Source organism: Artemia sp. Qi Xiang Cuo, chromosome 12 (genome assembly GCF_049724085.1).
Source record: "Artemia sp. Qi Xiang Cuo chromosome 12, ASM4972408v1, whole genome shotgun sequence".
Taxonomy (NCBI): Eukaryota; Metazoa; Arthropoda; class Branchiopoda; order Anostraca; family Artemiidae; genus Artemia; species Artemia sp. Qi Xiang Cuo.
In genome coordinates this window covers 38,302,694-38,315,386 of record NC_142805.1, presented here as the reverse complement: position 1 = coordinate 38,315,386, position 12,693 = coordinate 38,302,694, and the positions used below count along the sequence as shown (strand labels likewise).

The following is a 12,693-nucleotide window of genomic DNA, read 5'->3' as shown; positions in this document are numbered from 1 at the left end:
CTTTTTTACTAAGACTAAATGTACTTGTCGGTTATTGGAAACACCACCAAGAAGTGAAGTTAGGTTAACCCTAATGAAATATAACAAAATATGATGATAAAATAATACTTTAGTAACAAAATTATGGAAACCTAGCCTAACCCAACTTAACCTAACCCAACCTAAACTGTCCTAATGTAACCTAACCTAACCCACCACCTAATGTGCAAATATATAGCCCAAATTATACAAGTCCAGTGCATTCTGTCCAGGTCTAATACATTCTGTCCAAGTCCAATGCATTGTATCATGCATCACTTGTTTTTGTGGCTATGAAACCGTATTTCTGAGATGTAACCTAAGCGTAATTCTTGAATATGTTCCCAATTAACCGACAAGTACCTCGGATTGAACAAAGGTATGAGGCTAAAAAACTCTCCTTTTGTCTCGTTTGAACAGTAGATCTATTTTTCAATGTCTTGGTTTTATAACACGAAGATTGTAAGAGATCATCATAGGTCAGTGCCCTTCGGAGAGGGAAGGGGTAGATGTAGGTACTTCAAAATACCTTACCAGTAGGTGCATAATTTGCTATGGGGCAGGAGTGCAACTGCCCCTCCCAGACCTCGGCTCCCACCCCACCCCCAAACCCCCGTTTTTCTCCCCAGCTGAACTTGAGTTTCTTCAAAAAACTTGTCAAAACTAAGATAAGCCTGCACAATTCAAGCATCCACAGAAACAGATCAGCTTTCTTTGGCACATAATTACCTTTATGGTACTATATGGCCCATTTTTTAGTTTTCACTGTCATTTTTACTGGATTTGGGAAAATTGGCTACAACTTTCCCCTCCAGGATTTTGAGGAAATTATGCCACTGCTTCCCAAGGATCATTGAGACTCTGGACCCATTATTGAGTTTCACCTACCCAACTCAACTACTTTCCGAGATACAAAAAAAATCCTCATATATAATTTCACCCAAATTTGCCTTAACGAATTTTGCTAGCAATTCCATTTGTGTAAATATGCCATTTGTGAAACATGAACTAAATTTGTTTTAATTTATGACAGTCATATTACAATGCCAATGTTTTTTAATGACTTTTGTGAGGGACCATTCCCGAAAAAAAAACCGAGCGACCATGAGTCAAATAGGTGCAAAATGTCTATAAGCACGAAGCTGGGGAAGGTAGGGGTGTTGTAGGGACAAAAACCCAGAACAAGTACCACAACAAAATTTTGAATAGCAAACAAGCAATAAACAAGAACAAAATTTTTAAATAACAAAACTTGGTACTTTCCCATTATATGGGCACCTAAAAGGAAACCAGTCATGAAAAACCCGTTTTTGATGGGTTAATTCAATAGACGGCTTCAGAGTAATGCAATCTATAGCGTGGTTTTCATTGCGTATACGATATTTAAACTGTTGGTTTTTGGAGTTTAGAGGGGGAGGTACCTAGGCTAAGTTAGGTTACGTATTTAATATATGCAATGCTATACCCCCTCACCCTCCTAATGTGCAAATATATAGCCCAAATTTGTTTACAAACTATTATATATTCATCCTATTTTATTTTATTTCATTAGCAATAACCAAACATGACTTTTTAGAAGCGCCCATATAATGGGAAAGTACCCAAAATTTTAATATAGGGAGGGAGGATCAGGATTCTAAGAAATCCCTAGGTGCGGCATGGCACAAAATTGGTAGGGAACCTCTGCTCTAGTCTATGCTCTCTTCTAAAGGAGACACTTTAACAACAAAAGGCTAGTACCATACGACTCCCAATTCAGAATTGCTTCAACCCCCACTAATGTGTCCCCTTCCCACTCCGACCACCTGAAGGTGCCACATATGGCCCTAATAATATATTTATTGACCTCATTGCAGAAGGGAAACAACAGTTGGATAAAAAATGTAGTTAAGAATGATTTTAAAATGTGGATAAAAATAGAAGGATATATGAAAATCTGATTAACAGAAATTTTGTAGGCCTATATATCTTAAAGTAGACCCTAATAATTTTATAGTGAAGTGTTTTCTTTTTGATTTGGGAATCAAATGGTTCTGCTCTTTGACTATTAGTGTTTCCTTTAGAAGACAGCATAGACTGAAGATTAATCCGATCTTATCTCCTTGAGAATACTGGTTTTCTGCCCCCCCCCCCCTCTTCAAAAACAAGAGTATTTTTAATAGAAATTTGAGGCATCTGATATTGCAACTCGGGACGTTGCTGCAATAGCAAAAGAGTAGCACAATTCCAGAATTTTATGAGGATTTCATAAAAGCCATCTTTTCATTGTCCTAACGGCCAGTAAAACTTGGATTTAAGCACTTATGATTAAGAGAGCTTTAAGGTTTTAACACTTTTATTGACAAAAAAATGGAGTAGAACGCCGTAATGTCTTTGCAGCAAAAACGGGGCCGAAAATATCCGCAACAATGTTAATGAAATAGAGATACTGGTGCATTATACGGACACTTCTATATACTGCTAAAGAAGTCAAGTTTGGTTAATGGTAATGAAATAAAATAAAATAAAATAGGATGAATAGATAATAGTTTATAAACAAACTTGGACTATTTATATGCACACTAGGGTGGGGAGGGGGTTGGAGTGGGGGGGGGGTAAAGCATACCATTTATTAAATTCCTACTTAACCTAACCTAAACAAACCAGAGACAGATACCCGGTTATAATGATTTAAGAACAAAATTATAAGAATTACTTAAATGGCAAATCCCAAATTGTAACCTGAACATTCATATCAGATCACCCGTTTCACTCAATTCCAATCTAACAACTGTTTTAGTACCGGGTGTCCGTAGCATCTCCCGTTTGACATTTCATATACAGTATATAAAAGTGTCCGTTTAATGTACTAGTTCCGAAATAGATACCTCTCATTCATGATTTCCTTTAAGTCCCAAAATAGCCTGTTTTATATAAGTTTGTTTTTCTAACTGCTGACAAGGGCTTCAGTAACTCGCTTTTCGTGAGCAGTATCGACTTTCCATGTGAACCAATCAAATCAGCCCGTCATTTTGGTACCGCCCTGCGCAGTAAAAGGAAAAGTAAACCAAAATAATGTGAAAATGACCACAAACCTTAAATTTCAAGAATCGGCTAAAACTCATAGAAAAAGGGGACTATCAAAAAAAACTTATGGCATATAGTCCCCTTTTACTTTTCTACAAGTTCACAACACACGACTAGTAAAAGAAGACACGGTACTTTTCAATTATCTGATACCCACGTGATATCGTATAGGGAAGATGCCAAGAGCGGATCCAGGATTTTTTTTTTTGGGGGGGGTTACTAATTTTTGACTCAGTTTTCGACTAATTTTACTGATTTTTACCTAGGTTTTACTAATTATCGACTTATTTTCGACTCGGTCAACAATTTAGGGGGGGGGGGGGTTAAAACCGGGTAACCCCCCCCCCCCGCCCTCCTGGATACGGCCTTGGAAGATGCTAAAGGAATCTAGTCAAACGGCTATCTGTCAATAGAGAATTGGATCACAAACCGTGGTTTGTCATTGCGTTTAAAAATATTTAAGCTATTGTTTTTTGGGGTTTAGGGGGGGGGGAGGGGCCTATGTTAGGTTAGGTTACATATTTAATATATGCTATGCTTTACCTACCACCCCCCTAATGTGCAAATATAGAGCCCAAATTTGTTTCTAAACTATTTTGTTTTCATCACATTTTGTTTTATTTCATTAGAATTAACCAAACTAGACTTCTCGCGTGGGTACCAGCTAATTGAAAAGTACCGACGACACTTATAAATGCATGAGTCACCCAAATATATCACCCAATAAATTACCATTGGATTAAAGGGCAAATGAAGCAAATATTAATTGATTTTAAAGTCGGTAAAAAATTCCAAATATATTCGATGGTTCCCCTTCTGTGCCAAATTTCAGGCAGAGTCAAAAAGATTATTCTTGGAGTCAAATGCGAGGTCTGTACTCGGGAGGGACAAGCCAAGATGACTCAAATTACCCAAATAGATGTAGGTCTCTAGAAGATAGATGTATCTTCTGGATGTGTGAGCTTTCAATATCCTAAAGAACGGTGGGAAATCTGAAATGCCGGAATTTAAAAAAAAATGTTTTCGATTACGGAATATTTTATACTATGTAACTAAAATGAAGAACTTTCAGTTAGAGAAAGAGTTAGTTTGTTGCGGGCCCTGCGTTATGCGGGGACAACTTGTAATTAATTCAAACTCCAGTGTAGCGTATTGGTATTAAATTGTGTTGCTTGATTCAGCAATGCGTTTTCCTTGGGTCCACATTTCATGCTGATATGAGCTTGGACCTGTTTTTAATTTTCATTCGCCCCCTTCTAAACAATGAACCTAAGGAATTGCAGCCAAACGTTGTAGACACGAGGGTAACAAATATAAAACTGTAGCATGCATTCCAATTCTATGTTATATTATGGACACGGCGCAAAGCAAAAACCAGAAGAATTAAAACTGAAAATAAAACAACTTGTTTACTTATCTGTATTATTGTAGCTTGTATTTCTTCGTTGCTTTCTGAACCTCCCCGCCATTGAATGTAGAACTGAATGGCTATTTGTTTTTATGTCTCATAATCTATCAGGAAAATGTATCCATTTACTAATCGAAGAAACTATAAGGGATTCATCCAATTCTATCTCTTTGAATCAAAAAGACTATAATATTATGTCTAGGCCTGTTAGTAGAGGCACAAACGTGTGTATGGAAGGTCTAGGGGTTGGAGCCACCCCCAAGATATTTACTTCTGCTTGTACTTACAGTACGACAGAAGCTTCGTCAGGTCTCAATAGCACTTACAAGTTTCTACGTGGATCTCTCTTGAATTAGCTGATGATATACTGTACCTGATAATGGTGAACAAGTTACTTCCTTGGGATTCACCCCACACAGATGAGCTGTAATAACTTTTTCAACTATAAGTATATAGTTTTTTACAAGGGGATGGCCAAGTATGCATAATCGTTTTAGAAGGTGGTTTTAACTAGGAGATAGAAAACTTCTTTTTGTTCGGTCTTATCCCCCAAAAGACTTCTTTTTCCAACTTAAAAACATGTGAGAAGGACCTTCGTTTACATAAAAAAGGTTAAATCATATTTGAATACAACAAGTAATGGCCACATAGAATAGCCTACACGAATAACCAATTCAGATAATTTTTTGCCTTTCTTTTTCTTTAATAAAAATTTGCTTGAGGAATGTTTGTCATGAATATTTAAATAAGTTCTGAGACCACACTGGCTAAGCGTGACAAGTTGTCAAAATAACTTGAAAAGAGTAAAAATGAGGATATTTCCAACAAGTGAAAATGAAAATATAATGCAAATATTTCGTCTGAGACCTCCGCTCAACCGTCCTCAGTGCAAAAATAAAACAGACCCTAAAACCACTACAATAAATAAAAAAAAAACCGTATTGAAAACAGCCACTAAAATAAAAAAGTTTCTCTTCACGCAATGGTGAAAGGGTAACTAATCAGGGTTGCCAGTGGACTGAAATTCAGTTTACTAAAATCGGTAAGTTTTTATTAATAAATTTTACTAACTCTCCTAAAATAACTAAATTTCTAGTTACCCGATATGTTTCGGGATGTCTTCTGACATGCTATGATCGAAAATTTTGGAAACCTATAAATTCAAAAATCCCTTGTTTCGGATTACGTTAATTCATTGTTGGATAGGCTTTATATTGCAAATGATGTGTATGCAAGACGTCAAACACTAGTCTGGAAGTCTGGATTGTAGAAATTCTCGTGGCGAAGCCTGGATTTAAATTGATAAATAGTCTTCAGGTCATAAAATACAGATAGCCTATATTGAAAAAGTAAAAAACAATCAATAAAAAAAGGTTACAACTCATATTCACAAAGTAATTCAGGCGAGGGAGTGCTTAGAATTTGAGTTGTGTCTGAAGGTGACGGCTTTTGAAATTTGTACCCCAGTTTCCGTTTTTAGGTTTGAAATCTATAACCTTCAACCTTGAAACGATAATCGGACTGGTCTTTAATTCAGGATAAGCTGCCTAGAAAGACTTCTTGCGATTTTTGAAGCAATTAATTTAGGAAGTTTTTTTTAAACTGATTTTCCCAGATTCTCTCTTGTTCAGTTTTCAAGAATCAAAAACCAATACAATCTATGTCGCTTCAAAACGGAAATGACGTAATCAGCTACCGATTTAGTTATCAATTAAAAAGTGAACCTCAAATTGTACTAGGGCTACCAAGAAAAAATAAACTTATATAACATACAATAACTAGTTTAAAAAATACCATCGTGTTAATAGTCTTCAGGTCATGTAAATCGTACAAGTTGAACCGTAAGAAGAAAAGTACGCAGTCACGATTAATCAAAGTCACACTTAAAAGGCTTTAGTCGTCCGAATCGGCCTCATCCGAATTTAAAGTTTCTACTAGTGTCGAATCCTGACTCAAGGGATCTACTTGTTTTCATTTCTTGGTAGCCCGAGTCAAATCGCAGGGGATCCCCCAGTCATGTACTGCACTCGAAGACCTGAGAAGATGATCCCCCAGTCATGTACTCCACTCGACGACCTGAGAACAAAGTTGCTTTGTTTTGACATGTGTAACACACAAGAAGTAATCCCAGATAACGGAATATTACTTTTGAAAAAAATTATATTTCTTCCAGCACATGACACTGAAAAAAAGCTAGCAAGTGTCCAATAAAGCTTAATGTCTCATAGACTAGAGCTATGGAAGCTCTTGAGTCGTTGAAACAAGAAGATATTTTTTGAACCCATTTAACTGGACCTTAATCTGTAAATCAATTGACTGTAATAGGTCATCTCTCCCAAAATTTTGAAACTGAAATGACCTGGCACATTGGCACGATTTTACTTTGCTCATAATTAATTGAGTGAAGTTAACGAGAATGTCCTAAATGGGATAGAAATTTAACTCTCTTGAATAGTGTGCTACAAGTTTGGTCTTAGAGGAATAAGATAGTCTAGAGAATAGAAACACAATGACTTACCTAACTAACAAACGTAGCGGCTATTTTGAGCATCTGGAAAAAAATTTCTGAAACCAAATTAAGCCGTCATGCCAGTCCTGAATTTAAATAGTTTGTCCTTCAAACAAGTATCAAGAAGAAGCCGAGAGAAATGTAGAGAACATTGAGCGCTAGAATTGATGTGAAATCGCAAAAATGACAGCAATAGTAGCCATAATATCTAACGTCATCGAAACCAGTTTTTGTAATGAATGGGCCCTATTTTTTTCTCTGAATCTATGGAAGATAACAAAAGTTTTCTTTAACTATAAATCATGATTTTTTACTTGTTTTCGAGAAATTTACTAGATCCTCCAAATTTGCTAGATTTTTTTACTAGATCTAGTAAAATCCGACTGACGGTGGCAACCCTGCCCTGAACTGAATAAAAAAAAAATCCGATACTGGATGGCAATTCAAGAAAATAAATTTGAGTTCATTTTATCTAATGCGTCTCTAAAATCTCATCGTTTACTAGGTCTGGAATCATTTGACATTTTATTAGGTTGCGAAATGATATAATCTAAAGAAGAAAAATCTGAACGAATTGGTCCATTATAAAGACTACTACTACTACTAAAAACTCATCGCAGCACCAAGCCGCCTGAGGCCAACACAGCTACTCACGCTCCTCCTCCATCCCAATCTATTCAAAGCCTCCCTTTTTACACCCGCCCACGAAGTTCCCATTTCCTTTAAATCTTTCTTTATGACGTCCTCCCACAGAGACGGGGACGACCTGCTTTCCGTTTAGCCCTAGAAGGTTGGCCAAAAAGAACTATCTTCGGCAATCTGTCATCCTTCATCCGCACAACGTGCCCTAACCACCTCAACCTTTCTTTCATTATAGCGCCAGAGAGCGGTATTGAACCACACCTTTCGTACAGCCTACTGTTTGAAATACGGTCAGTCAGCCGGGTACCCAGAACGATCCGTAGGCAATTTCTCTGGAAAACATCTAGCAAATCTTCATCCGTTTTTCGAAGCGCCCATGCTTCAGAGCCATATTTGACTACTGTCATTACTGTAGCTTCTAATATTCTAATCTTGGTTTGCAGACTTATCTTCCTATTCTTCCAGACTTTTTTTAACTTTGAAAAAACACCCTGAGACTTGGCTATTCTATTTTTAACATCTTCACCGCTCCCACCATCTTTACTAATAATACTACCAAGGTAAGTGAAGCTGCCCACCTGATCAATCTTATCATTACCCAACGTCATCTTTTCATCTTCACTTATTCCTAGTCTTAGTGACTTAGTCTTCTTAACATTAATTTTCAAACCTATTCTAGAACCTTGAAATCGCAAAATCTCTAAGAGCTCATTGATTTTGCTCGCACTTTCAACTAGGATGCTTAAATCCTTAACATAACCCAAGTTCAGGAGACTTTTTCCTCCCCAATTGATTCCGTGGTCTCCCATTGCCTTTCTGTGCTCCTTAAGACGAATTCCGTCAAAACAATTCATATGAAGGGGGGATAGAACACAGCCCTGCTAAACTCCTGATTTAATACAAAACCAACTGCTAACCTCATTTCCTACCTTAACCGCAGCAGTGTTATTCTCGTACATAGCACTAATCACCTTAATGTATTTGTCTGGTATACCATACAAGGATAAAACCTTTACTAAAGCTCTTCTATCAACAGAATCGAACGCTTGCTCGTAATCTATAAAACTGAGGACCAAAGGTGTTTGAAAACTCAGACACTTCTCAATTATTAGCCCAAGAGTGAAAATTTAGTCGACACATCCTCTACCTTTTCTCAAACCGCACTGTTCTTCTCTTAAAACTTTGTCTACGGCATCTCTCAGTCTTAAAAGTACCACATTACTAAGTAGTTTACTACTTACAGAGACCAGACTAATGCCTTGATAATTACCACACTCACTTTTATCACCTTTACCACCCTATCAGCACCTGGAGCCTTATTATTCTTTAATCCTTTTAGTACTGTTGCTAATTCCTCCTCACAAAACAAATCTTCCTTCACATCCAAAGTATCACAAACTTTTTCATTTTCCTCTATATTTTTTCCTGCAACTCTATCTCGGTTAAGCAAGTTCTCAAAATGTTCAGCCCATCTCTCTTTAGTTTTTTCCTTATCGCTAATTGCGACCCCATTCCTATCTTTAACTGGGACAAGTCCGGTTTGACTACTCCCTCTCAGTTTGTTAACGTGCCAGTACAATATTTTACTATTATGCCGTCTAGCTGCATCTTCCAGATCCTCGGCAATTTTATCCATGGCCTACACTTCACACCTCCTTACTTCATATTTTAATGCTTTCTCCACTCTCTTTACATTTTTTTTTGTTTCCATCTGATCTATCACTCAGATAATTATTGTACAAGTCCTTTCTCCTTTCTATTAAACATAAATCGTTTTCACTAATATTCTTAGCTGCAGTTCTACCTTTCTTCCCTAAGACACCTTAAGCAACTTCACAAATTATTTTTTTTAAATTATTCCAACCATCTTCCACATTATCAAATTTTAAACTCTTAAGTTTAGTATTCAACTGTTCCTGGAAAGTTTCTCTCAAATTCTCATCCTGGAGTCTACCCACATCATAACTTCCCGGGAGGTAGTTAACCTTCCGATATTTCAGCTTTAAATTAACTCTTGTCACTACTAGATGTCGATCTTTACTCTCAACATCAATTTCGGCACTCTTACATATTCCAATGTTTTTCACAGATCTTGTAAGCGTTTGGGTTATAAGAATACAATCAATTAGGTCTGTTTCTCAATCATCATGTAAATGCCATGCTGCCTTATGAGCCATTTTATGGTATAACATTGTACTGACTATGGACAGGTTGGTACATCTGCAAAATTGTAGCAGTCTGAAGCCATTGCTTTTTTCTTTCCTAAAACCAAATTTACCTAGGCTGGGATACCATCTATCCCTATTTCTACCAACCTGGGCATTAAAATCTCCCAGTAATAACATCATATTTCTACCTGGGACCTTGTCTATTTGCTCCTGTAACTGTAAGTAAAATTCATCTGAGTCCCTAGTATCTCTGTCTGTTGGTTCTACAGGGGCGTATACTACTATAACTGAAACCCTGAACTTTCTAGTCATAAAATGGGCAATTAGTATTCTATTATTAATACCTTCCCAGCCTAAACAAGACTTAGCAGCTTCCTTATTCATCATGAGCCCTACTCCCTGTCTATGTACCCCATCCTTCCTGCCTGAGTAAACAAATTCTATATAACCTAATTTCATGTTTGTTTTAGTAAAAATCTGGTAGTTTATCTAAAATTGCCAAGTTTAAGGCTTTTGTTAAATGAATATAACAAATTTTATAGTTTTATATTGGAAATCCTCGAGTATACAAGTCACTTTAGATAAAATTAGCTGTTTGCTATGAAGAATAGTTAATTTCAAAACTTTGCGATTACAGCCTTTTAGTTAAAACATTTACGAATTTTACAGTGTACCAGCTTTGACTTTTGCCAAGCAAAACTTTGTTGGCATATAATAGTGAATACTTATTACTATTGTATTTAAGACAAATTTTTAGCAAATTTTTCAATGAGCTCTGAATTCGGAAGTTTATCAATCAATTTTCAGCTATCTCGAGATTAGGATATCTAATTTTGTCTTTTTGAGTGACCTTTTAAGACTCGATACAAGGTACAGACTCGATACAAACTCGATACTTGATATAGACTCGATAAGACTGATTTTGAAAAATGAATTTTTCAAAATCAAACTTTTTTTAGTGACTACAAACTATGTGTCTTAGAGGTAGGTGCCTTACCTTTCTGAGGTCCCTTACCTCATTGATTGAGAATTTGGTACTGTTATTGCGAGTTTAGGAGGTGATTCCGGTCGTTTCAGTCCCCTTTGTAATCTCCAAAAAATCTTTTTCTATTTCCACTTTTTTTTAATGCTTATATTTTTTATTCCTTAAAACTGCAGTCAAAAATAAGTGCAGATTGACTAAGCAGTTTTACACATTTAGAAGAGGCAAACAGCTTGAGGTAATGAACTGTAAACAAAGAGCAACCCCTACAAGGAGTAACCGAAACTTTAACATGCATGTTTTTAACGCACATTATTAAAAGGCCGGTGTCTACGGTGAGTCCAAACATGTATAGTTTGCTCAGTCGGAACGTTACCAATTAAAACTATCAGAAAATTCTCATAATTTTAGAAAAAGGGGGAGACACTCCTCAAAAGAAAAGTGACCATTGTAATGAAAACTGCACCATTACATTCAAAATATTTAAATATCCTTTGCCAGGGGTTTCAATTTCCTATATTATTTGCTATATTACAGAACACAAAATTTTGCATTTTTACCCCCTGAAAATACTGATGACGGAGGATCATACCAAACCGAAAGAATAATACCAAACCGAAAGACTGTAAAATATTAGGAGTACTACGGCTAACAATTCACTGCAGAACCAAGCTGCAGGAGGTCAACCCAGCCACACACGCTCTTCCTCCATCCCAATCTATTCAAAGGCTTCCTCTCTACACCCTCTCAAGAATTTCTATTAAATCTTCTCATACGGAGTTACAACATCCTCCCACACATTTCATATGATCTGCTTTTCGTTTGGCCCTAGATGAAGGAGCAACAAGAACAATCTTTGGCAATCTGTTAACCTTCATCCGCAGAACGTAACCTAGCCATCTTGATGTAGTCCTAGAAAGTGGGAATAAACCGCATTTTTTTGTACAGCTTAATGTTTGAAATACGGTCAGTCAGACGGGTACTCGAAACAATTCGTACAATTTATCTGAAAACATCTAACAAATCCTCCTCCTTCTTCTGAAGTGCCCACGCTTCAGAACCATACTTGACCACAGTCGTCACTGTAGCTTCATATATTCTATTCTGGGTTCGTAGACTCATCTTCCTATTCTTCCAAACTTTTTTCAACTGAGTAAAAATACCCTGGGCCTTGGCTATTTCACTATTAACATATTCACTGCACCCATTTTCTTTACTAATAATAATATCTAAGTAAGTGGAGTTATCCATGTGATCAATCTTATCGTTACTTAACATCACTTCTCCACCTTCACTGATTTCCGGTCTTGAAAATGTGTATAGAGGTTGGTTTGGACGTAGCTTAGTTAATTAAGGCAACGAGAGACTTTAGGACTGGGTCTTTTTCAAGCTGAGACGACAAGATCCTAGAATACTACCCCACCAAGGAGCACTTAATTCTGTTGAAACTGTACTTAAAATAAGTAATTGGGTCATGATCACTTGGATTAAAAGACATCTTAAATTTTGCTTATGATCCGATAAGGAAGGAAAATCCTTGACTATTTTCCACATAACTGCCAGTTTTCCACAAAACTGATAATTTGGTCTATTACCAGGGTCAAATCCAGACTGGAATAAAATCTGTCACAACTTGGCGAGTTTAAATCATTTATAACTATTTAAGAACCTGTCGAAATGATGTCTTCCAGTTCCGTACCTTTCGTATCTTTGGTGACTATTTCAAGGAAGCATGGGAAGAGTTGCAATAACTGACCCTACTACCACTACTAACAACTCACTGTAGCACTGAGCAGCCTTAGGAAAATGCAGCTGCGCACACCCCTCTTCCATCCAAATCAATTCAAAGGTTTCTTCTTTTCATCCTCCCTAAAAGTCCTAATTTCCTTTAAATCTTTTT

The 12,693-nt window shown here is 36.7% G+C and overlaps 1 protein-coding gene across 3 annotated transcripts in view; it reads right to left on the bottom strand.

The window, feature by feature from the left end:
- Positions 1-12,693, bottom strand: part of LOC148946091 (uncharacterized) — a 109,169-nt gene that overhangs the window by 20,573 nt on the left and 75,903 nt on the right. Inside the window, exon 1 of one of the 3 annotated variants that reach the window (XM_089097764.1) lies at positions 2,886-2,922. The exons of 1 other annotated variant lie outside the window; for it this stretch is intronic. In XM_089097764.1, the coding sequence (XP_088953890.1) occupies positions 2,886-2,896 (11 nt within the window). In that variant the 5' untranslated portion in view covers positions 2,897-2,922. Of the gene's footprint in view, positions 1-2,713; positions 2,758-2,885; positions 2,923-12,693 lie in introns of those variants that run through there. One more of the 3 variants, XM_089097763.1, reaches the window with a different exon arrangement.